This window comes from Artibeus jamaicensis, unplaced genomic scaffold, assembly GCF_021234435.1.
Source record: "Artibeus jamaicensis isolate MK-2021 breed Jamaican fruit bat unplaced genomic scaffold, CSHL_Jam_final scaffold_537, whole genome shotgun sequence".
In the NCBI taxonomy this organism is placed as follows: domain Eukaryota; kingdom Metazoa; phylum Chordata; class Mammalia; order Chiroptera; family Phyllostomidae; genus Artibeus; species Artibeus jamaicensis.
Window position 1 is genome coordinate 22,364,218 of NW_026522047.1, and position 27,029 is coordinate 22,391,246.

General features: G+C 43.1%; 1 protein-coding gene across 2 annotated transcripts; it reads left to right on the forward strand.

The window, feature by feature from the left end:
- The first annotated feature begins 10,774 nt into the window (after positions 1-10,774).
- On the forward strand, positions 10,775-25,365 carry TLR2 (toll like receptor 2). 2 transcript variants are annotated; one of them, XM_037168087.2, is made up of 3 exons: positions 10,775-10,955; positions 16,603-16,805; positions 19,270-25,364. In XM_037168087.2, exons 2-3 carry the CDS (start codon positions 16,780-16,782, stop codon positions 21,641-21,643), a joined length of 2,400 nt encoding a protein of 799 aa, XP_037023982.2. In that variant the 5' UTR covers positions 10,775-10,955; positions 16,603-16,779; the 3' UTR covers positions 21,644-25,364. The 2 variants fall into 2 exon arrangements, with proteins under 2 accessions (XP_037023982.2, XP_037023983.2); XM_037168088.2 differs by lacking the exon at positions 16,603-16,805 and having other exon boundaries at positions 19,270-25,365.
- Positions 25,366-27,029: the final 1,664 nt, after the last annotated feature.

Below are 27,029 nucleotides of genomic sequence, written 5' to 3' on the forward strand. Positions count from 1 at the left end.
TTCCATGCCTCTCTGGCCTCCAAGAGAGTAATGAGTAAGTTATTGTCGGGCCTGTACATTAGGCCTGGGGCCCTCCCTTGACGAAGAGGCAAAACGCTTCCACAGATAAAATTTCCAGGAAGAGGGTCCCACCTTCCTTGTCTATCCCCTCCCTTTGTCTGGACTCTATTCTCTACTTCAGAGGGGCCCCCTCCTTCCAAATCCTTTTCCTTCACAGCCCCAGCTGAGCCTGCCCGAGGCGATTCTCTCTGCTCCAAAACGGCCCTTGGAGGGGGCGTTGTTGGCATAGAAGCTCTGCACCTGTGCCAACAACACTCTGGTTTTCCGAGAGAAACTGAGCTCGTCTAGTTGGTAGGAAAGAAGCTGTACTCATAGGGATGCAGAAAGCCGATCATATGCCCATGTCTTTGGGTACACCAGGTGCTCTGGGAATGTTGCTGTATTCAATGTCGTTTTATTAGGATGGTGATGGGGAAAAACATAGATTCCCAGATGGGACCGTTGGCTGTGTGGAGAGTGAGGACAGTGCGTGTTCTCTCCACGTCCACGTGGGTTCTCTCCAGGGATTACGGTTTCTTCCCGCATCCAGAAAATGTGCTCATGGGGTGGATTCCTGTTCTGCGTTGTTCCAGTCAGGAAGCAGGTGGAAAATAATTCTCTTACTTGTTTTTTTTTACATTTTCATTTATTTATTAATATTTGACTAATTTTAGAGAGAGAAGAAGGAAGAGAAAGAGAGAGAGAAATGTCAACTTGTTGTTCCACTGGCTGATGGATTGATTTACCAGTCAACCAATTGGTGAATTCGTTGATTTTTATATATGCCCTGACCGGGGATCGAACCTGCAACCTTGGCATATTGGGATGATGCTCTAACCAGCTGAACTACCCAGCCAGGGCTCTCCACTTTTTTTTTATTCATCCTTCTTACATGTATATCTAGCTCACATTTATTTCAATGTTTAATAATAGAAGTGCTTTGAGTCTTTATTTAGAAGTTTTGGCATCTAGAAATAGGACGCAGGAATTTAACTTTTGGTAGTATAAATCAGTCTGTAGTAAAATTGGTTTTGTTACATGTCATTTTGCTTAAAACTGCAGTTTTGAAGAACCAATGGAAGACATTAAATGAGGACTTACCGTACTTGCTTCTTATCAGAGGAGCTTAATCCAGGCAAACATTTCTGTGGCACAATATCCATAGAGAATTTTTTGTCCAGGTAGTTCTTTCCAGGTCCTTTAAGGAATAATTCTCTCTTTGTGATGTTTGTCTCTTCCAGTAAAATGGTGGGAGGGTTGGGGATGTTCTGTTCCATTCACACCTCTTCACCCACCGGGTGTGATGCTGTCGTGGGCCAGACACAGGACAGGTCTAGGATCTGACCATTTGAGTGCCGACCGTCATCTGGTCATTTTCCTGTCAAATGGTTTCAGATGAGAAACAAGTGCTTTTTAGGAAAAAGTAGGGCTAAAAATTTAAGAAGCTCTGCAATTCTGTGTGCCTAAAATTCCTCTGTCAACTGACCTACAGTCTTCTCATTCACCCCATCGTTACACACTTCTATCAACCTGCTGTTATTATTCACGTGCCTATGTCATTGCGCATGTTTGGACAAGCAGCTTTGTTTCTCCACTTGGTTTTCTAAAACAATCACATTTATTCATTTGACTCTACTTACAAACTCACACCTAGCACTTACAAATGCCAGTCACTCTGAGCTTTGCACATGGTACCTTGCCTAATTTTTACAACTGCTCTATCAAATTCATTTTACAAAGAGGAGAACCTGGTAAGGACCATCCACTTAGCAAGAGGACCCAGAATCTCTGTTCATAGATACTGCACCACATGGCTGTCTGTCTAACTCCACGTTGTCATAAATGCTTTTGAATCACTCTTTGAAATATCACTTTTCACATTAAACAAGAGTTACAGCACCCTAACTTTCTAAAGGCCAGCCTGGATGTCTGACAAATGAACAGTTAAGGTCGGGCTAGACCTTGTCATACCCATAGCACCCTCACAATTGGCAAGGTGGTATTCCTGCTGTTCCCTGGTTACTAAGGTGAGATTTCTGCTGTTCCCTGGTTACTGAGGATGCCATTGCTAATCTTAACAGATTCTGGGGCTTGGAGGTCATGGCTGATTGAATCAGGAAATAGAAGAATAACTGTGAACAGAGCAAGTGATGATGTGATTTATTTCTCCCCAGGACAAGTGTTCTCATTATTTTTACCCCAATCCATCAACGGTTTGATTAGCTTGGCTTGTCCCACAATGAACTAAAGATGGAACTAAGCTCCCCTAGTTTAAATCCTAAGGCCTTTCTTAGGAATAATAGCTAACACTGAGCAGTTACCAGATTTTAGACACTATACTCTGGAAAAGGCTTATTGTCCCCATGTAAGAGATGTCAAAACTGAGTCTCATGATCTGCTCAGACATAAAGCGGCATCTGGAAGAGGCATGATTTGAAACACGTCTCTGTGACGGCAAAGTACTTGTTCCTGTGAGTCATGCTCTGCTGGTCCCATGATGACGTGTTGATCCGTATTGATCCCATGATGGCGCGTGGACACGACTGGATTGTGCTGAGCCCTGGAAATCAGTCGTCTCAGCTTTGAATCCATGGTGCACAGGCCACGCTTGATGGCTGCCCCATGTCAATCCTGCAGCTGATTTATGGTAGGAATTCAGTACGGCCTGTAGAACCAGCATGGTACATATTTAAGAACCTATATTTTAGCATGTTCACAAGAAATGAATGGAACCAGGGATGAAAATGAAAACGATAATAATAGCTTACAAGTACTGAGCTCTTTCCGTTTGCCCGGCATTCTGTTAGGGACAGGATGTGCAACCCTCCTGTGAACAGGAAGGAACATTACCTGGTATTCAAGAGTCTCCCTGTACTCAGCCTTTTTCTCAATCATCACTTTACTTCCTTCTTGGACTTAAAATAGTAAATGACATCATTTCGGGCAAGGTTGTTTTTGCTTAAGATTCTCACATGAGGCAATCGTATGGGAATTGTGCAATGCATTTTGGGCAACATTTGTGTTTAAAAACCTAGGAATGAAATGGGTACACATACAGATCCACATATGTACTTTAAAAAGTTCAGCTTTTCTATTAGTTGAGTGTTCAGCCATGTTCTCATTGAATAAGAAGTCTAGCAAGATTATGAAGCTCAGGAAGCTGCCTATAAGGATCTCGCGAAATGCATGGCATACTGGCTTTGAAATTAGACAGATTGAGGTTCCAATCTGAACTATGTCACTTGGCAAGTTCTTGAAACTTTCCGAGCCTCTTTGAATTTAAAACTCAGATAAAACCTGACTCATATACTTGTTACAGAATTAAACAAACACACATAAAAGGGTGAACACAGACCCTGACACAAGATAGCGTCTCAACAGAAAGAATCACCTCACACACCTCATTCCCCACTTTGGATTCCACCTGCTAAACTTGACTGTGTTCTTCCTTTCAGCTCCGTTCTGTGCCCCATTTTTCTAATTCTCTTTCCCCTGATATCTTGATTTATGCATTTATTCAAAAGTTTTTTTTAATTAAAATGTACTATGTACAAGTTACTGGGTAGCACTGAGGATACAATGCTGAGCCAAACCAAACAATTCCTTCTTATGGCCTAGTCAGAGAGGCATGTGTAGTCAAACAATCGGGGTGATGTAGTTACAAACTATGCTAAATGCTATGAAGGAAAAGAACACACATATAACTAAAGAGTAGGGAGAGTGAAGGTGAGTAGAGACTTGAAGGAGAAGTGAGAGTGTCAACAGCAGGGGATGACTGTGTTGGAGGTAGTGGTGATGGGGATGGTGAGAGAGTTAATCAACTGAGGTGGTGGTGATGGTGGAGTTGATGGGGGTGGTAGTGGTGACAATGCTGGACGTGCTATTGGTGGTGAAGATGCTGGTGATGATGGATGGGATGGTGGTAGAGGGTGGCAAGGACAACAGAGGGAACAGAACGTGCCAAGACCTGTCGTGGGTGGAGACTGCATGTCTGATAACCCGAAAGTCTGATGTGGCTGGAACACAGACAGAAGGTGCGAAGGGGAGAGGCCGGAAGTTCAAACAGACCCAGCGGGGACTTCTTGGCTGTTAAGTATTTGCATCCTAATAATCCTAAGGACAAATTGGAAGTCATAAAAAATTTTTAAACATGCCATGGGGTCAAATGATCTGATTTTCATTATGAGAAGATCATTCTAGATCTCCACTGTTCAATAATGGTAGCTGCTAGCTATAAATGGCTACTGAATACCTGCGACATCGCTGGCTTTAGTGGAGACGTGCTGTAAAAGATGGAACACACACTCGATTTTGAATACTTGGTAAGAAAAAAGAGTGTACAATATATCATTTCAAAAATATTGATGACATATTGAAATGATAATATTTGGGGTTCCATCAAAGGTAATAAAATCCATTTTACCCATTTCTTGCTAACTTTTTAAAATGTAGCTACTAGGAAATGTAAGATGATGCGAGTCGCTCGCACCTGTGGTTTCCTTTGTCTTTTCACTGGACGGCGCTGCTCTGGATGCTGTAAGTAGAGGGAGCTGCAGAGGAGGCAAAGGAGATGAGACCCGGTAGGAGGCTGTTTTCCTAGTCTGGGCCAGAGGTGAAGGTAGCTCGAACTAGGATGATGGTAGTAAGAACAAAAACACTTGGGTGGACGTGAGGTTACATCAGCAGGACTAAGTGCTGGAGCAGATGGGGGATGGTGTACACGTGTTGAAATAAAGAACACTAGAAGAGGACCGGCATTGGCAAGAAATATCATGACCTAAGATTTGGACGTGCTGAGGGACCATGCTCTGAGAAACCCAAGTGGAAATATGTCTCCAGGAGGAAGTTGCCAACCTAGGTCCGGAGCTTGAGAAAAAAAGCCTGGGCAGGAGACTTAAGTATGAAAGGCATTGATTGACATAGACACAGTCACAAACAAGATTCCTTAAGAGGAAAGTAGACAGTGAGGAGTGGCCTAGGACCCGGGGCAACAGGGTTGGGAAGGATACACTTGAAAAGGAGAGTTGGGAAGGAAAACTAAGTGTGTGGGGAAGGGACTAGGAGCTTGGTGGATGGTCACAGACACAGGAGGATACCAGGTCAAGTGGTGTGATGTGAGCCCAGAGCATCAGAGCAACTGGTTTTCTACAAAGGATTAGAAAAGCAACGGTCAGTGAGTCTCACCCTTGATGGGGGCGGGGTTCCTGGCTCTGGCTATGCCCTTCATGGAACACTGTGGGACAAGAGGTTTCATCCCATCAAAGCAACTGGGATTTAGCACCAATCAGCTCCTAGTAATCACAGGGGCTGGGACTGTTGCTTGGTGAACAATGTATACACCCTCGGTCTCCACCAGTGACTGAAGGCTCCAAGGAGCCATAGCTGAAGGAAGTGGGGGACATGGGCAGGACACACGGGACAGGCTGAAAGACAGGACATGACTGAGGCTGGCGGAAACGGTGCTGACGGCAGCCAAAGAGGAAGAGCAGCAGTTCACAGGGGGAGGAAGGGAGGAGTTGGAAATTTTCTTCTTAAGTGACTCCAATTTCATTTTGTCAAGCTGGCTTTTTTTTAACATTCTTGAAAATTTTTGTCTGCAGGATTTGCTTCGGCTTTATGATTTTATATCCAAACTACTAAATTTGTCCTGGCTGGTGTGCCTCAGTGGATTGAGTGTGGGCCTGCGAACCAAAGGATCGAGGTTCCATTCCCAGTCAGGGCACATGCCTAGGTTGCAGGCCAGTTCCTAGCAGGGGACACACGAGAGGCAACCACACATTGATATTTCTCTCCCTCTCTTCTTCCCTTCCCCTCTAAAGATAAATAAATAAAATCTTAAAAAAAACTACTAAATTTGCAAAGTTAAAAACCTTGTCTTTCCTTAAGCTAAAGCTTTTAGGGCCTACCAGCTATTTATAAATCTATCCGATTTAAACATCACTTTAAAGGGGAATTTGGCTTCTGTTCGATCCTATTTACAAACATAGCTAATGAAACTTTAAAACAGTTTAAGCTGCATTTATAAGAGTAATGTATTTGATATCCTCCAAAAGTGTCTCAGTTGTTTGATAAAATGAAAATTTCCTGAGTTCTTATATAACTTTTATAACTAATGCATGTGTAAATATGATGGACTTTAAGCTGTCTTAAATGTCTCAATATGTAGCAAATGTTTCAATACATAGCTAATACAATAAATGTTTCAATACAATATATTTCAACAAAATGTTTTCAAGCATAGAAAAATTTCAATTTAAAATTATAAGCATAAAGTATACATATTAAGTTGGAATTACAAGCCTGGGCTCGACTCTAGGAGACCAAGTTCTTTAAGATGTGACAAGTCTTTAAAAACCAAGTATTTACAGATTCCTTAACACAAAATACTCATGTAAATACTAAATTGTAAGTTTTCCAGAGATTGCATTCAGAAACCTTTTGTCCAACACCTCCAGCCTTTAAAAGAAACACACACAGGAAACTATTACCTCATCAGACCACTTAGGGGAATTCCTTCTTGGTTCACCACTGATGTTGGCCAGGGAGGTGGCAATGTTCTTCTCTGTGACTCCGACTGGTTCACACTGAACCCTAGTTATGCCTTACACCAGGGACTGAACCCAAAGAAGGCATTGGTCACATAGCTCATGCCCCTGGGTTTGAGTCATTATGACCTCAGTTTTCTGTCCACATAATAGTTGGCAACCCTACCCATACTGCCATGCCACACGATTGGATTTAGCAGTAATTTGATTCTTAAGATATTTTGATATGCTTTCCCAGAAGCTCCAAAGAGTGCTGAACTTGATAAAATCCTGCCTTCTTTTTGTATTCTTTTTGCCTGATGAGGCCACACAATTCTTACAGGCATTAAAATGATACCGGTTGCTCACCCATGATTTTGCCTGACTCCATGACTGGAAATCATGCACAATTATTTCTCCATTCCCATGTTTAACTGCTGTCAGCTATTGTGTGGCAAGGGCAGGAAGTCAGGGTGAGGAACCAGTGGTCACAATCCTGTCCCTTTCTTCCCCCTGTGTGTCTGCAATCGCCATACCAGATGTTTATGCTCTACTCTTCCAGACCTAACCGGTATTTCGAAAAGATGTGTCAATTCACCCCTCCGCAAGCTTTCCTTGGTTGGTTCTGCCTGTGTTTCGGGGAACAGAGAGGCATCACTGCAGAAAGGGGAACCAAGCCCAGGGCCTCTTGAAATGCACATTCAGCCACATTCAGCAGATGTGTGTAAATCTGGAAGCCCCCTTTCTATTTTCTAGTAGGATTCTTGCAATGGACGGAAGTAGTCCATATTTAGCCCTGTCTTTAAGAGTCCTGTGTATTCAGACCTGTCATACACTAACGTACAGAACACATCACCCTCCTGCTTTGGCCCTTTGCTTCTGGGACAGTCCAGCAAAGCACTAGAGGAAGAGTTTCTTTCTTTCTTTTCCCGCTTTCCCAAATTTTAGATTCCTGAAGTATTTACAAATTCTACAATTTTTAAAAAAACAGACTACGGATTTCTCTTCTGAATTAACTTAAGATCGACTGATGCCTCAAATCCCCAAGAAGCCTGAAATTGATGTAGAAGATCAGTACTTTGGGCTGACGTATAAAACAGTCCATTTTACTGAGAGGTTTTGGTTAATCTCTCTCTCTCAGAATAAATGTGAAGATCATTCTGCTGGGACACCTTGATTTCTGAAATCAGTATAGTATGACGACTTTAGAGTTTACTCCTCAAATGGACTTTGTGGAAGCTGGGTGGTGAGTTGCTCCGAACTGCTGTGGGGTGATGTTAGAAAGAAGGCAAGTTGCAAATGATTTTGCCGGAAGGGGTAGTAAAACCAACCGAATACGATATTAGAGGATTTTATGACATTATGGTTCAAACTCAGGTAGTTTGGACTTCCTGAATTAAGAAACTTAGTTTTCTTGCCATCAAGAAATAACTTAGAGCTCTCTTGTTTGCAAGTGAGAGAAATTGGTGTAAAGTTATTAAGGTAAAGGAGGAGGTTTTATAGTGAGGCAGAATGACCTGCTACGGAAATAGATGTTTTCTCCTTTCTTTTCTCAAAGGGCCAGCAAAAGGCTAGCTCCTCAATTTTGGAAGTGAGTACCTATCCTTTGCTTCTAGACAGAAAAGGATTTTTTAAAAGTCAGTTTTATAGAGATAACTTCTATACAATAAAATTTGTCAATCTAAAAAATTTAATTTGATGAGGTTTGACAAAGACACACAGTCATGTAATTAAGCAGCACCCAATCATGATACAGAACATTTCCATCACCCCCTGAAGTCACTGCTCCTTTGAGGTCAGCAGCTTCTCCCCACCACCCCCACTTGGCTCCCTGGTATCTCCACGTTCTGTCATAGTGTTGCTTTGTGTAGCATTTCATGTAAATGGATTCTACATATATGTTTGTTTGTGTCTGACTTGTTTCACTTAGCATTATGCTTTTGAGATCCCTCCATGTTCATGTGTATATCGGTAGTTCTTCATGTCTATTGCTGAGTAGTATTTAATTGCCTGGACATAAAATGCTCTATTCACCAGGTAATAGATATTTGGGTTGTTTCTAGCTCAGACTAAAGTACCTTCCTTGGTGTGGACTTACGTTTTCGTACCTTGAGGGCAAATATCTAGGAGTGGGATTGCTGGGTCACAGAGTAAGTGAATGTTTAATTTTATAAGAAGCTTTCAAACTTTCCCATCGTGGGTGAAGTATTTTGCATTACCACCAGCAATGTAGGAGACCCAGGTGTTCTACATCCTTGCCAGCGATTGGTGGGCTGGTGCTGTCAGTCTTTAATGTTAGCCAATCAAGTGAGCCATTCTAGAGTAGGGCCATCTCAGTGTGGGGGTTCTCCCAGTTTTGTTAAGATGTAATTGACATATAATGCTATATTAATTTAAGGTATAATGATTTAATATGTGTATATATTATGAAATAATACCCCAATGATTTAATATCTATCACCTCACATAGTAACAATATTTTTTCTGTGTGTGATGAGAACTTTTCAGATCTACTCTCTTAGCAACTGGCAAATATCCAACAGAGTGTTGTTAACTACATCACCACAGTTTTCATGACATTCCCAGAATTGCCCAACTTCTAATGGGGACTTTGTACCTTTTTCTCGCATATGAAACAGTCAGTCTGGCTCTGAGAGGGTTTGATTGATCTTTCAGGTTTCCAAAACGTTTGTAAGTGAGAAACACTGCTTTCCATACAAACGGGACTTGAACCGATGGGGTTATTATATCATAACTATTTATTTCATGTGTTTAAAAATATATGTGAAAATGCTTTGAAAACATTAAAAACTGAACTGTCCCCAAGTGAAACACAAGAACATGCTTATAATTTTGCTGAGTGTAGAATAACCTGCATGACCCTTTGTGGGTAGATGCATGATTTCAACCTGGCTTTGCCAGAATATTCTAGTAGACTTTGGGATTACAAAGCAATAACAATAACAACTACAATAAGACTAAAGTCACTCTATACAGTTCAACTAGAGAAAGAAGAGAGGTTTTAGTTTGGGGAGGGGAAGCTGGAAGGAAGTTTTCTCAAGAACATGTGAGGTAGAGAGGTGGAGAATTTAAACTAATAAGAATGCCTTTTCAGGCAGCTGAGAGCGTGGAGGGCCAAGGATAGAGAGAAATAGCCACACATTCAGAAAACTGTGTGGAAAATCATACTCCATCCTCTCAAGTTCACATTCACGCCTATTGATTAAGTTCGCCTGATGTTTGAACCTGTAATGAGAATTGGGGGTGTGGGATAGGGGAAGAGAAAGAACCTGGATTTAGGGTAAAATTCTGGTTTCACATCTCAGTTGCCCATGTGCAAAAGAGAAGCAAGAATGGTCCTTCAGCCTCCAATCCCGATTCGTGAAGATCACATGTGCTTTACTCATATTAAGGCAGTTTAATTTTTTTAAAGGTACTGGTATATTTTCCTTACGAAGCCTTCCTCACTGCCTGAGACAAGCTAGTTTCTGTGGCAATGAAGAAAGCCAGTCTAGGACTGTTTTTGCAATTACCTTGAGAAACAGGGAAGGAAGGAACGGCTCAGGTTTCAAATCTCAGCGGCCTGTGGCTCCCCCCATCTCTACGGTGAGACTGGGGATGGGGGGCAGGTGCTGGAGATCGTGCGGCTCCAGGAACGGCCACAGGGCGCGGGGTAGGAAAAAAACAAAACCGAAACACCAAACGTGGGACTGTCCTTACCTGCTCCCCAGGCAAAATCTTGCTGTATTGATCCGGGGAGCACAGACTTGCGGGTGCAAGCGGACCCCGGAGACCATATTAAGTGTTGAAAAGGCGGGGAAGAATGAGAAATGGGATTCACAAGCCTGAATTCCGGCTTCCAAGGAGGGAAAAGAACGGAAAAGTGGAGTTTAAAGATGGTGTGTTTCGGGGTAATGTGAGGCTTGGATGCCTGAAGCTTCAAGAAAATGCTGGTTGAGTAATCAGCCTTCTCTTGGGTTGCGAAATCTGCCCCAGTGCTTTGGGAAATCCCACGAGGGGCTTCTAGCATCTCGGTTCTTTTTCCTGCCCCGCGACCCCCAGGCAGCCTCCAGCGCCCTCCTCGACCCCGGTCCGCGCCAGCTGGAGGTCGGGGCAAGACCCAAGCGCACGGACCTGCCCCTCCCGCTGGTCGGGACCGAGGTCGCGGTCGCGGTCACCTGACAGAGCCCGCCGGGAAGGGCGGGCGCGGCGGCTCAAGCGCAGCCTCCGGGCGCTGGTGCCGAGGTGGGCACGCCTCCCAGGCTGGGCGGGCCCGGCGGCTCCGTGGCCCCGGAGCCGGAGCCGCCCCACCGCGCGCACTTTCGCCTCACTCTCCTCCTGGGGCCCGCGGGGCCGGTCGCGAGGCACCTGGCGGCGGCTCCTGTCCCCCTGGTACGTCGGGTCGTTCTGGTGGGTGCCGGGCAGGGGCGGACGGGAGAAGGGGGCCCCAGACGGGTCCCCTGCTGCTCACCCGGGACCCCGGCCCGGAGGCTCAGTTCCGGGCCGAGGGGTCGCGGGGTGCGGCGGCCAGCGGGGACCTGGACACCCCTCGGCCCCACCCTGCACGGCTCCGCAGCGTGGACAGGCGAAGTCCGGGCGGAGGTCCGCCCTCGGGAGAGGCAGAGGCCACTCGGAAAGGGACCGGGGCACAGCGGAGGCCGGGCGAGCGCCCTTCGGTGTCTTGGAGGCACCTGGGCGTCGCTGCGGGGAGCTTGCTCTGGCTCCAGGCCGCGGGCAGCCGCGTCCCCCGGGGGCCGAGGTGGGCGGTGACCCCGGCCCTGGGCCCGGACTTCCCAGTTCCCCAAAGGCTGCTCTCCGGCCAGTGGCTTCTGTGTGGCCTCCCCTCCGCCCCCGCACCGTGTACTCCGAGCGGGTCGGGGAGGCGGACCTCGGAAAAGCTTTCGAGGTTGCACCTGTGCATCCGGCTGGGGGTGTGTCTGCGCGAGCTGGTTACCGCCGGGGTCAAACTGCTCAAGGCTGGGTTTTGGTCACAGGGGCTTAGAAGTAGGGAAGGTTCAGGATCCTCAAGCCCTAACCCGAGCCTGGCCTCTGCTTGGGGGCGGTCTTCCAGCTCGCCCTCTCGCGCCCGTCTTCAGTTCCTTCAGTCCTTGGACCATCTGAGTTATGTCAGATGGGATGACAACTAATCAGTTATGTTTAGAACATAACGCGGAGCATTAAGCAGAGACGACTTTTTAAAATCAGAATGCTTTGACGCTCTCCTTTTAACTTCTTCAACTTCTGCAAATGAGAACTTGTGTTTGGAACTTAGGTGCAAGCCAAGATAGTGTTTTTCCCTGTAGGGGGTGGGGTGGGGGGAAAGGGAGAGAGAGGGAGAGAATTTAAATCTGAGATGGTACAAATCTTGCAGAAGGTGTTATCGGCACTTTACTAATTCAGATCTGTATCAGAAAGCATCTGGTAGGTAGGGTGACTGACTTGAAAGTAGACACCAAAAAAAAAAAAAGGGAAATGGCAAACATGGTGACTATTTGAAAATGACTTACTCACTAATATTTTAAGTTTCTTCCTGTTTTAAGCACAGAACATTTGCATCTTTACACTTGTTATAATGTCAGAATTTGACAGTGTTTTGGACACTTCTAAGCTATCAGTTGATCTTTTGCTTTTTAAAAAAGAATTTGGCTGGGCTGGTTAAATATCTTGTTTTGATTAACCTGAGTGAGAAGAAGTTGTTTACTTCTCCCAAATAGTTGGCTTGTTTGTAAAAAAAATTTTCCCTACCATGTCACTTAGAATTTCCATTATTCTTTCTTTACACTGAAAAGCCACACCTGAATTTCTGAGTGCCACACCTGAATTTCTTGTACCTACCAATAATTGGTAGGTACAAGATAGACAGAGGGATGTGAAAACTAGTATAGGAAATGGAGAAGCCAAAGAACTTAATGCATAATCCATCGACATGCACCAAGGGGGGCATTACTGGAGGGAAGCAGGGTACTGGGTGGGGGGACAAGGGGGAAAATTTGGGGCAACTGCAATAGCTTAATCAATAAGATATACTTAAAAAAAGATAAAGATGAAGTCAAGAGTGCATTGTCAAAAAAACATTCAAGTCTTCTTGCAGCCTGTTCTCACCAAGTTTATTTTTCATGTTGCTAAAGAACATGTTTCGGGGTACCTCTTTCAATGAGAGTCTTGGCATAAAAGTCTTCTTTTAGTTTTTTGAATGTCCAAAAATATCTATCTTTCTTTTGCTCTTGAATGATCATTTAAATGGGTATAGATGTCTAGGCCAGCAATTTTCAACTGGTGTGCCACAAGAATTTCTAAAACATGCAGTACCTGACTATTTAGTCAGAGGCACTGACCTCTTTCCCTTAGAGTTCAAAATTTAAAAAAAATGAAAACAGCCAGTACAACAATAGCTGTCCAATATAAGTGAATCAAAATTATACCTATTTTTCGGTTAGATCGGCAAAATATATATGTGTGTGCGTGTGTATTTGATGTGGTGCAGAATGTTAGTAATTAGTTTACATGAAATGAAAAGGTTGAAAATTGCTAGTATAGATGGACAAGTATGTTTTCTCAGCCCTTTGAAGATATTTCATCATTTTTGGGCCAGGTGAGAAATTTCTTTTCTTTTCTTCTATTTCCTTCCCTTCCCTTCCCTTCCCTTCCCTTCCCTTCCCTTCCCTTCCCTTCCCTTCCCTTCCTTTCCTTTCCTTTCCTTTCCTTTCCTTCCCTTCCCTCCCCTCTCCTCCCCTCCCTCTTCCTCCCCTCCTCCCCTCCCCTCCCCTCCTCCCCTTTCTTTCCTTTCCTTTCCTTTCCTTTCCTTTCCTTTCCTTTCAGTATACATTTGTAATCTGACATTCTCTTCAGTTCTGAAATATTTTTTAGTTATTGTATCTTCTAACATTTGGAGCCGCAGCAGCGTATATGGCCGGCATGGGGTTCTGGTTTCCTGCAGGAGATTTCTAGTAGGCTGGCTTCCAGCTAGGTTGAGGCTCTGGGTCAGAGGGCAGAGATTTTTTTAGGTTCCTGTTCACATAAGATGCAGCCTTTTTTCTGTGCATGGCTTTATGGAGAGTTTACTTTCAGTTCTGAGCTCTGCACTAGACCATGAGTTTCTTCTCCACTCCTGCTTTACCAAGACATTACAGCCCTGACCCTAATGGGAGTATCTGGTTGTGGTTTCACTGTGGGCCACAGGGTTTCACTTCCTGCCTACCCTGGATCAGCAGATGCCTGCAGCATAACTCACCTCTAATACCAGGCTCTTTTCTCAGACTTCCATCCTGTCCTCGGTCTTGGATGAATAATTCATCACTACCCTGTCTTCTTCCTGAGTTCTTCAAGCAGATGGTTTTCATACTTTGTCTAGATGCCCGTCCCTGGTTTGGATATAACTCCATGCAGTCCAACCCAAGCCATCCCCTTCCCCTTCCCCGTGTCTTCCACAGAGGGTTTCTCTGTCCCAGTGTGGTAATGTATTGAGCAAGGAACTCCGATCTTAAGTGCCATGTTGTTTACTGCAGTTTTAGCATCACCAGTAATTATTATTGTTGAAAACTCACGATGCTATGGTTACCATATAGTAGTTGTATGAAATAGCCCAAAACCTATGTTCTTATAAACTTTATATTTTAAGGTGAAAATATGAGGAAAAAATAGATGTATATATTTCTGGAGCTCTGTGCTATGTATTACAAAGTGGAACACATCAAATAATTTTGGTTGCCCAATACAGTTATACTAAGTGGATTTTTTTCAATAACCGATTAACCAGAATGACAATAGAATAAATATAGTACCAAACAGCAATGACCCTTTCATCTTAATTTTGTTGATTTTAGAGGCAGGTACAGTACTAGGTCCGTCGTCTTTAGAGTCATTAGTTTCCATTGTCTCCTGTTTCTGCTCTCCTCATACTCGTTACCTTTTTTTCCTGTATCACCTGGTTGCTTTGTTATTATGCACTGAACATTGTATCTGAGAAATTGTTGACAGGCATTCGAGGTCTAGGGTGATGCTCTCTTCTCCTACCGGTGCATTCCCTTTGCTCCTGCAGGTACCCATGAGCACTAGCGTTCCAGAAATCAGGTTACTCCGTGTTCAGAGATCGAGACTGTCTGAGCCGTCCAGATCAGTGCAAGCTGTGCTGCATTCTCAGTGAGGGTTTGTCTTTAGTTCCGCCTTGCTGGTCTCATCCGGGACTGTCCCAGGCCTTAACCTTTAACTTCCTGTCCTTCAAGGCCATCAAAGTGCTGCGGCAAATCAGACTATGTTTGCTGTCTTCAAAGTGTTAGAAGACAAGATTGAAAGTTTTGGGAGAGAATTGGAAACTAAAAAAGTAACAAAGTGCAAGTGAAAAAGAACCAAATACAAATTATGAAGATGAAAATGGCAGTAACCAAATAAGTTAAAAGCAGTAGGTGGATCTGACAGTAGTTAAACATAGCTGAAGAAGGAATAATTAAGGAAGAAGCGTCTCAGAAGAAACCATCTAGACTGAAACTTGAAAAACACTAAAATATGGAAAGAACAGAAAAGAAAGTGACCTGGAGGATATAGCTCAACCAATGAATGTGTAGATGAAAAGTTAGTGCCTTAAATAGGTGTATTAGAAGTAAAGAATGGCTGAAAGTTAATGAGCAAATATGTACCTCAAGAAACTAGAATCAGAAGAGTAAAATCTAGAAAAAGCAGAAGGAAGGAAACAGTAATATCAAAATAGAAGTGAATGAAATAGAAAAATAGAGGATCTATAAAATGAGAAGTTAGTTTCTTTTAGAATGCCAATAAAATGGTAAACCTCTGGCAAGATAATTCAAACAAGCAAGCACAAATAACTCATCCAAGGACTAATACCGGACAATGGACTATACAGGTTCTGCAAACATTTAAATGATGAGAGGATATTATAAGTAACTGTGTTGATAACTTTTAAAAAAAAGATAAATTTCTTGAAAAATACAATTTACCAAAACTGAAAGAAGAAAAAGAACATTTGAATAATTGCATAGCTGTTAAATAGGTCAACTTAATGGGTTTCACAAAAACAAGATAAACGAACAAACCATAACGACAAAAATTACAGGCTCTGAATGTAGCATTGATTCATTCGGCCCAGGGAAAGAAAATTGGCAGGGCAAATTAGCTTCTCAAGGGGGGCGCAGGCATTCTAAACAAAATCTTAGTAAATGAAATCCAACAACATACAAAAAATAATATATCTAGATAAATTGGGGTTTATTCTAAAAGTGCAAAATTGTCTTAAGACTAAAATTGATTCATGTAATCACCAGTGTTTATTAACAGGGTAAAGGAGGAAATTTTTATTATCTCAATAGATACAGGAAGAAAAAAGATCTGATAAACTCAACACTCAGTAATCAAGAAAATTAAGTGAAAGTATAAAGATTGGGCCCTGGTTGGTATGGCTCAGTGGATTGGGTACCAGCCTGCAAACCAAAGGGTTGCTGGTTTGATTCCCATTCGGGGCACATGCCTTGGTTGTGGGCCAGGTCAGGTCAGGTTCCCGGTACCGGGCATGCAAGAGGCAACCACGCATTAATTCCCTCTCTCCCTCCATTCCCCTCTTTCTAAAATAAGTAAACAAAATCTTTAAAAAAAAGTATAAGGATTGCAAAAAAGAAGTAGGGTCATTATATCTGGGTGATATGATTGTATATTTAGAAATTTTAAAAAAATCTACAAACTGTGGAATTTCTAAGTCCATCAAGGTTGCTCAATGCAAGATAAATATATAAAATTTAACTAAATTTATACATATGGATGTATATGTCACATTTAAATACATAATACCTTTTTCAAAACTCACAAGTATCAAATGCTTAGGAATAAATCTCACAAAATATGCCCAAGACCTCTATGCAGAAAACCATAAAATATTATTGTGATAAATTAAAGAAATCTTAAATAAGTGGAAAGATATGCCATGTTCAAGGATTGGGTGATTTGAGATTGTAATGATGTCAACAATTCCCAAATTGATCAACAGATTCATGGCATTGTCAGTTAAAATAAACAGGTTTTGCTTTTGAAACAGAGAAGCTGATTCTGCAGTTTAGAAGAATATGCCAAGGACCCAGACTAACCAAGACTCGAAGAGGATAAGGAAGAAGGACTTACTCTCCTGGATATTAAAATATATTTAACATAATGTGTTACCGGTACAAGGACAGACAAAGACCAGAACAGAGGGCACTGAAACAGACCCGCCCCCATGAGAACATGTGACTGTTGGCAAAGGTAATATTGTCGATTGTTTTCCCAGGATGATCTTTTTAAAAATGGCGCTAGCTCAATTGGAAAAAAAAATTAATCCTGTCTGCTTCCTCAGATATGAATTCCAGGTAGACTGTAGGCCTTAAAGTAAAAGACAAAACAGTAAAGATTTTAGGAAATAAGGAATATCTTAGTGATAATGTAAGAAAGAATTTTTAAACATGTCACAAAAGTCACTATTAAAAAACAATAGAAATTTTAAGTACATGCATTTATTCAAAGATTCCACTAAGAAAGTGAGAAGGCAAACCACAGAGTGGAAGAAGATGTTTTGAATTCATCTATCTTCCATTTCCAGAGTATATAAAGAGCTCCTATAACTTAATAATTGTAATAATAACAGCCCTGTGCCATATAACATTTCAGTTGGACCACATGAGATGGACCAATGATGGACCACATATACGATGGTGGTCCCATAAGGTTATGATGGAGCTGAAAAATTCCTATCACCTAGTGACGTGGTAGCCGTCACAGCGCAACAACGCAACACTTACTCCTGTGTTGGTGGTGATGGTGGTGTAAACAAACCTACCATGCTGTCAGTCATATAGAAGTACAGCACACACAGTTACGTGTAGTGCATAATTTAGTGATGAGTGATGATAACAAACAACCACATTCCTGGTTTATGTATTGATATTTACTGCACTATGGTTTTTATTGTTATTTTAGAGTGCACGCTTTCTATTTATATTTAAAGAGTTTGCCGCGAAACAGTGTGCAGTGTTCTCCCAGCAGCAGCCTCATACATTTTGTGTTTACCCCCTCTCTGGATTACATCATTTTCTCTTATGTGTGACATGGTCTCATGTTGTTCTGTGCAGTAACATGCTGTTCAGACTTGCACCCTGGGAGCGCCAGGCTACACCACGTAGCCTGCATAGTGGACTTGTGTAGGTGCACTCTGTGATGTTTACACAATGACGAAATTGCCTGGTGATGATTATGAAATTACAGTTGATCTATACTATAAAATGCTGTGATTCATTGGAAAAAATCAGAAATGTATTTATATACTGACATAGAAGTCAAGCTTTTTTTAAGATGAGAAATGAAAATCCAGAATAAATATGCATGGTATGACCCCAGTTATCTAAAAAAGAAAGGAATAGAAAGCAGAGACATTTGTGCAGCTAAAAAAAATCTGGCTGCAACAGCAGTTACATTCCAGACCAAGTATGTATTTTTTAAAATTTATTTACTTATTTTTTTAGACCTGGGGAAGGGAGGGAGAGAAACATCAATGTGTGGTTGCTTCTCATGTGACCCCCACTGAGGATATGGCCCACAACCCAGGCATGTGCCCTGACTGGGAATCCAACTGGTGACCCTTTGGTTTGCAGGCCGGTGCTCAATCCACTGAGCTGCACCAGCTAGGGCCCAAATATGTATTAGTGTTGGTCATCTTTTAATTTTCTGTGCCTATAAGTTACGTAGCCTAGACCTTTATAATCTTTCAGATTCTATGGGAACCTAGGAAGGTGGGAAATTGATTTTAACCTTGAAAAGTTTTGTTCTTGGAGTTAATTTTTTAAAAAAGTACAGTTAATTCAGTGATCAAACACAGACAGAAGAGCACAGACACATAGAATGAGAAACCTGAATAGAGCTCAGGGAGGACTGGGCAGAGAGAAAGTGTCGGCTTCATGGGTGGAAAGTGTTCCGACTGACAGCTTTCTTTCCCCCATGTTCATCCAAATCGCCCACCCAGAGGCAAGCACTGCTTTCTGTCTTAATTCTCTGCAGGAAGAGAAAGGTCTCATGGTCTGATTGTCCCTCAGTGCAGCACACCACTTTGTTCTGACTGGCGTTCTCAGCATCCTTCCTGCCTGCTAGGAGCAGCTGCCAGACAGCATTGACCTTTTCTCTTTTGATCAACCAGCATGTATTCCTGGAACTGTGTTCTGTGAATAGTTGTCCAGTAGGAGCTGTGGTTTGGCTCCCAGGTCTCTAACTCACAGGGGACCTCAGACAGGGAAGAGGCACCCTTAAATATAAGAAAGCTTGAAGTGTAGGAGCAGGTGATTATAAACTGGCATGGTCAAGTTTAGCCCTTTTTCTTAAGCTGCTTGCTTGTTCATCCTTCCATTCATTCATATACTCCTTCTTTCAACCCATGTTGATTGATCCCTGCTCTGTACTCCCAGACAGCATTGCACTTTTAAGTCATTGCACAGTGGCAGTGTATATCTGTGAGTGCTGCTGAATGTGTCAGGGAATTCATTCATTTATCCTTTCATTAATTAATTAATTATTAAAGTGAATTCCTCTTCATTCATTCATTCTGGTTGCCTCTCAGTTATTTCCTGGTAGCTCTGGTGTGCGCGCATGTGTTTGCACGACACTTTACAAAATGTTTCTTGAGACCTGCAGTTGCAATGTGTTGTCAAACACAACCACTCACTTGAGCCTCTTTTATTTGTAGGTTGAATCCCGGGATGACGTCACATCTTTTGTGGACAGTGTGGGTCTTGGGGGCCATAATCAGCCTGTCCAAGGCAGGGACCCTGGGTCAGGCTTCTTCTCTGACCTGTGACCCCACCGGTGTCTGTGATGGCCGCTCCAGATTTTTAAGCTCCATCCCCTCAGGGCTCATGGCCACTGTGAAAAGCCTTGACCTGTCCAACAACATGATCACCTATGTCAGCACCAGTGACCTGCAGGTGTGTGTGAACCTCAAGGCTTTGAGGCTGGGGTCCAACAACATTAATACCATAGAGGAAGATGCCTTTCACTCCCTGGGGGGTCTTGAACATTTGGACTTATCCTGCAATCACTTATCTAGTTTATCGTCCTCCTGGTTCAAGCCCCTCTCTTCCCTGAAATTTTTAAACTTACTGGGAAATCCTTATAAAACACTTGGGAAAACATCTCTTTTTTCTCATCTCACCAATCTGAGAATCTTGAGAGTAGGAAATGCTGACAACTTCACTGAAATTCAGGAAAAGGATTTCGTGGGGCTCACTTTTCTTGAGGAACTGGAGATCGACGCTTCCAATCTCCAGCGGTATGGGCCCCAGAGTCTGAAGTCCATTCCAAAGGTCAGCCATCTGGTCCTTCACATGAAGCAGCCTGTTTTCCTGCTGGAGATGTTCCTGGACCTTTTAAGTTCATTGGAGCATTTGGAACTGATAGATACTCACTTGAACACTTTCCGTTTTTCAAAAGTACCCGTCAACGTAACCAAGACATTTATTAAAAAGTTTACATTCAGAAATGTGGAAATCACTGATGTTAGTTTTCAAGAAGTTGTGAAACTCTTATATTATGTTTCTGGAATGTTAGATGTGGAGTTTGATAACTGTATTTATAGAGGAGTTGGTGACTTTGATATCTCTGTTCCGGACACAGTCAAAGGTCTAAGTAATGTAGAGACATTAACAGTACGAAGGTTGCATATTCCAGATTTTTACTTATTTTATGATCTGAGAAATATATATGCATTTATAGGCAAAGTTAGAAGAATCACGATAGAAAATAGCAAGGTTTTTCTGGTTCCTTGTTCACTTTCTCAACATTTGAAGTCATTGGAATATTTGGATCTCAATGAGAATTTACTGGTTGAAAACTTATTGAGAAACTCAGCCTGTGAGGATGCCTGGCCATCCCTGCAAACCTTAATTTTAAGGCAAAACCATTTGACGTCATTGGAAGAAACTGGAGAAATTTTGCTTAATCTGAAAAATCTGACTAACCTTGACATCAGTAAGAATAATTTCCATCCTATATCTCCAACTTGTCGGTGGCCAGAAAAGATGAAATACTTGAACTTATCCAGCACACGAATAGACAGTTTAACTGACTGCATTCCTCAGACCCTGGAGATTTTAGATATTAGCAATAACAACCTCAATTCATTTTCTTTGACAATGCCACACCTCAAGGAACTTTATATTTCTGGAAATAAGTTGAAGACTCTTCCAGATGCCTCCTTCTTACCCATGTTACTAGTCATGAGGATCAGCAGAAATACAATAAATACTTTTTCCAAGGAACGACTGGATTCTTTTCAAAACCTGAAGACTTTGGAAGCTGGCGGCAACAACTTCATTTGCTCCTGTGAGTTCCTGTCTTTCACTCGGGAGCAGCGGGCACTGGCCCAGCTCCTCACTGACTGGCCTGAAAACTACCTGTGTGACTCTCCATCCCACGTGCGGGGCCAGCGGGTGCAGGACACCCGTCTCTCGGTTTCTGAGTGCCACAGGGTGGCTCTGGTGTCTGCCATGTGCTGCGTCCTTTTCCTGTTGATCCTGCTCACGGGGGCCCTGTGTCACCATTTCCATGGACTGTGGTATATGAGGATGATGTGGGCCTGGCTCCAGGCCAAGAGGAAGCCCAGGAGAGCTCCCCAGAGGGACATCTGTTATGACGCCTTTGTGTCTTACAGCGAGCGGGATTCGCACTGGGTGGAGAACCTGATGGTCCAGCAGCTGGAGCACTTCGACCCTCCCTTTCAGTTGTGTCTTCACAAGCGGGACTTCATCCCCGGCAAATGGATTATTGACAATATCATCGACTCCATCGAGAAGAGCCACAAGACCATCTTTGTGCTTTCTGAAAACTTCGTGAAGAGCGAGTGGTGCAAGTACGAGCTGGACTTCTCCCATTTCCGTCTCTTCGATGAGAGCAACGATGCCGCCATTCTCGTTCTGCTGGAGCCCATCGAGAAGAAGGCCATTCCCCAGCGTTTCTGTAAGCTGCGGAGGATAATGAACACCAAGACCTACCTGGAGTGGCCCACGGATGAGACTCAGCAGGAAGGGTTTTGGTTAAATTTGAGAGCAGCAATCAAGTCCTAGGTTCCTTTGAGAAAGGCCACTCTTGGTCTGGGGGAGGTCTTTTTATCACTAGTTACAACTAAGTGATAGACACAAGTATACATAAGCCACATGGGGACTTGCTAACTAAAGATACTAAAACTCTTCAATTTTTATCTAGAGTGCTGTTTTATACCAAGTGCTACCAGACTGGAAAAAAAAATGGCTTTGGTTTTTCTTTATCACAGGAGATAATCATGATCTAAAGCCATTTTTGACATCTGAATTATCTTTAGCAAATGGTTTCATTCATTAGGAAACGCACAGATGAACAGAAGACTTCGCGTGTACGTGCACTCATCTCGCTGCTAGCAGACTCATCCGTGTCTGCTGAGGGCATCGGCCACCCCCCCGGCTGTCTCCTCTGTGTGGCTGCTCTTGTGACCAAAAGGGCAAAAATTGGGGTCACTCAGCCCCAGTATTGCTGTTCCTAGAAAGAAGCGTTGTGTGTCTCCATCGAACTTTTTGGGATACAAAAATGCCTAAAAGGCTGTGTTTTCATGTGAAACGGGCCTGTCTGTCTGTCTGTCTGGGTGCTTGATAGGCTTCTCCAGCCATTAATGGCTTGAATGAGGATAATCAACACAAGATACAGTAAATTATGGTTTTCAATGAAAATCAAACTAATAAATAAAATACTCAGTTCAGAAGAATTTGAAAGAAGCCTTCCATATTCCTGACTCATTTTCTTCCATCCCTGAACTATGCGAAGGTCTAGTTTGTATCTAATTACTCCGGCTCTCAGTTGCTCCCTTCTGGTCTGTCGCCCCTGCATTGTGGTGCTTTCTTCTTTGAAAAGTCTTGACTCTGATTCTAAAAAGGCCCTCCTCTTTTTCTTCTGAAAAATAGTCCCCATGAGCTAAATAAATTTTAAACAAGTATAAACCTAGACATTCCTCACAAATATGAAAATATTTGATACACAATAATTAAAAAGATAGACAATACTTCCATGTTAATTTTTCTAATCTAGATGTAATAATACATGACATTTAATATAACTAATGCTATATACGGACTTGGTGCAATTTTCTTCTCAAGCTGGGAACCACATGTGAGAGGAAGTGAACTTCCTCTGACCTTCCTCCGTTCTTGGCCGGAACTGGGTTTGTGTGGTTGGTTGGGCTCCAGAGTCAAGAAGGTCCTGGGTTAGTAGATATGTATCTTTGGGCAAGTTACTTAACCTGACTCAAAATATTTTCCTGTACTGAAAATAGGGATAATGATATTAAAATCATGGGGTCTGATGCAGATATTAATGTACGGTAAGGTAACTACACCCCTGAGCACATGCCCCTGGGTCACTGTTCCCTCTGGAGGGGTGGGGGGGCAAGCCCGTGGGAACAGGAACCACAGGGTGCTTGCTTGGGGTCACAGGGACACGGTGGTAGCTGTTACTAGTTCCAGGAAGTAAATCCTCTTTTTATGTATTATTATTTGCAAATGGATATTTTTTCTGTAATGGGTGTAAGGGATCCTGTTGTTTGCAGAAAAATATCCCAAAGAAGTAAGTTAATTAAGAGCATAACAGGCTTTAGTCTTTGGGACACTCAATAAGGTTTCTGCTCGCTCATACGAACTCCTGGGAGAGTGTTAGGGAGGAACCAGCCTAAGGAAAAAAATGGCGAAGTTCAGGAGGGAAACTGGAGGGGGCGCCACAGAAGCCAAGCACAAAAATGGATTTTTTTGCTTTACTTCTTTCTGCATTAAGTCCAATGCTAATTGTCATGAGAACTAGACAGTTCAGCATGGACTTGATCTGTTAGATTGAATTGCAATAATTTATACAGCAATAGAAATAACTTCATAGTTAATTGACAGATTCAAATAGTTTTAAAATGAGCTTTATGTTTCTCACTGAAAAAGTTAAACATGTTCACTGTGGAAATTTTGTAAAAGAGATAAGATTATATAAAAGAAAGTAAGAATCAGCTCTTACCCTTTCACCTTTGGATAACCACTGATGACTATATAGTGTGTAGGTCTCCAATATTTTATATATGTATTACTTCAAACAACTGGGATTCAATTTTAAATATTTAAACTGCATGTGGAAGAAAAGACTGTAAGGGTAATACACTGGTTTTCAACAACATGCAAGTGGATTGGATGTCAACCTGGTGGACGCAATGTTTTGATTTATTTTAAAAAGTTTATGCGGCGATGGTGTGGCTTTCCAGAATGGGCAAATAGTAAAGTCAGACAGGAATGGGGTGGACAGGACAAGGACACAGTGTTAAGAAATGACATGTGCTATTTGCAGGCATTGCTCTTGTTTCCTGGAAGAGGTGAGTAGATCCCCTGTGCCCTGTTACTCCCCCTTATCCCTGGCAGTAAAAGCCCTTGGGAAAGGCTATGCAAAGGGCCACGTGGCTACTTCGTGCCTGGGAAGATGGAGGAGGAGGCTGGAGTTGAGCTCTGTTCCTGGTGGGCCATAGAACAGGCCCCTTCTCCAACAGGGAACAGGAGAGTTGGTGGAAGGAGAAGCAGCCAGTTGAGGGGCTAGCCTTAGGCCCTGAGACAATAAGGGGATGGCTGGACCATTGCTCTCAAGGGCAGACAGTGGCAGGAGACCCTGTTTGCCCCTCAGTCCTTTTCCTGTCCTCCTGAAGCCCCTCCCCTGCCTTCCACACCAAACTTCCCTTAGTTAGAGTCTCACTACGGAGACCTGACCCCACCCTCTGACCCCAAATCCTGGAGCCCTGTCTCCAGCTCTTTCACCTTCCCCGGCTTCCTCCCTGGTGGAGCCATTGCACCAAATGCTTAAGTTCTAGGATATTTCTGATGGAATGTTTTGACGTTATTTTAAAAGATGCCCACTGCAGTGAGTTCTAGTCAGTAGGGATTTTCTAAAACATGACCATTTTAGTGGGCCTAGCTGGAAAAGTGAGTTGTCATTTACATGGTTTCCACGGTGAAGTGCTTTCCCTGCTGCAAGCATCTCACATACAAGGGCTGTCTGGTGGGCGGGGGCTCCTCTGCCTCCAGGTGTGATGCTGCCCAGGGGAGGCCTCAGCCGTGAGTTACACGGAGTCAGAAGCTCTCACGAAGTGGCTCAAATTGCTGTGAGGCTCTGTTATCTCTACAGGGACCAGAGTGAGCCTTGGGGCCAGAGGGACTCAGCGGGCCTTTGGCTTGGTACTTTTGGTTGGGTGTGGCCAACTGTTTGAATCTTTGCTCAGTGCAGCCAGATCGAGGTGGAAGTTTGTGCCGCTGAAAGGGGCGAGGATGGGGACAGTGGCCAGCTCCGAGAGGACCTCCCTGTCCACCCCACAGCACCCGTGGCACCAGACTGGGGTTCTTTGAACTCCACACACACTCCGAATACTGTCTCTATACCCAAAAGGCCCTCTCTGGGTGGTGCCAGCGTTAGAGGTCTTCCTGACCAACAGACTTTTTAGATGTAGGGTTTCTCTGTGCAAAGTGGTTTGTTGATTGATGTAATTAGGCCGCAGCGTGCTCTCTCCTTGGCTTGATTCTGGGCTTTGCTGCTTCCTACACATGGGACCCTGGCCAACCTACTCAGCATTCCTTCCTGTGATTGCTTATTTCTAGTGGGTGGATGATAACACCAGCTTCTAAAACAGTTCTAAAGACTGTCTGAGATGATGTATTGATGTTTAACAGACATGGCACATTAAATTCTCAATATGTCATATTATTGTTATGGATGTATTAGATTTTCTAAATGTCACCTCCAAATCTTCCTTCTTATGGGGGATGCAGGTTCCTAGAGCCCCAAACCCCTTTGCTAACCCGATTGCAGGTAAGCCAGAAAAGAAATTGTGGTCATGCTTCAGAGCAGTGTCCACAAAGGAAAGGTTGTCCTCGGGTTGGAATGGATGTGATGAGGCCCAGTTCTTTGTGGCTGTGTGTGGCCTATTTCTGAGCCTGAACATTGCTTTATGGACAACCCGACTGTAGTAGAGAGGAAATGCCCTTCTCCTTAACTGCTAAGCTGTCCCTTAGCCAGGGATTGGTGCACTCTGGGGGAGGAACAGCTGGTTTTTATACTGTGCTGCTGCCGGAGACCACTCCTCTTGGGTTTGCCTTCTGCACCATGCACATTTGCTGGACCAGCTTTCTTAGCTTGTAACGAAATCCTCCACTTCCAAATGGAAAATTGCTGAGATGTGACTTACTTATAATATGGTAATTAAGCAAAGATCTATAAAGATCATCAGGGACACTGCCTCTTGTCAATATGAGTTTCTTTATCCTTACTGCTTTTCTAGAAGAAAAGGGGTCCTAGTTAGCCTCATCCATTGTTTCTCTTCAAATGGCAGCTGGCTCTGCTTAAAATGAGAGTGGAATGTCTTGGCCGTCAGACTATTGCAGGGCTCAGACATGTACAAGCAGGAGGAAGCTGAGGTGGGTGCACTGTGGGCATGAGAAGCAGAGGGCTCGGGACCCCAGTCATCTGAGATGTATGAGCCATGGGTCTAAGGAGGCAGCATTCTGAGTATTTTCCATAGTGAAGTTTGTTGCATTGAATGAGCGGATATGCACAGAAGGACCCTGTTCACCTAGGGTTATCCATTATACAGAAGAAAAGTGAACTGTTTTCATTGAAATACAACGTAGATTCTATCCAGGGGATGATAGGAAGTACATTTCAATTCATCCAAAACTTAGATCACTTCACAAGTCTTACAGAACTTACTACATTATGGGAGAAGGAGGAAGGGCACCGGCTGCCTGTTTGCTGATGGGGAAATGAGGCCCCACAAAGGCTGCGATGTCCAACAGGCCGGTGTCGGTGGCCTAAAAGTGGGATGAAGCTACAGCACTCACAGCCTGAATTCATTTGAATTAATTTACTTGAATTTCAATCTTGATCATTACATTTATTGATCTGATTTCCTTCATTGTATATTCTTCCTTCTCCATATTAAAAGGATAAGTTGGCTTCATTGCTGCCACTTCTTTAGGCAAAAACAAACATCTGAATGGCTAAATAATCATAAAATAATTCACAGTCATTTATGATTTATTCGCCAACACAGATCAAAATTTGACATTTTCTTATTACCATTAAACAGATTTTTTAAAAAATCCCATTTCAGTTTTATCTGGATTTGGATTCAGACTTTATCTAAAGAACAAGGACAGTGAGGACAATTGTGGGCACATTATAAGCACTTTGGAAAGATTTGCAAATGATATAATGAAATTATATAAATATTAAGAGGCTGACATGGTCATTAAAGTGATCAATGGAATATTAAAACCTCATTTGTTATGAGAGTAATAAGTTGTCAATGTCTTACGGTCTATCATATATATACCCCACGTGTGGTTGTTAGAAATGCAGACTTCTAACTCCTGCTCTACTATAGAATGTGCATGACAAATTCTACTGGAATCA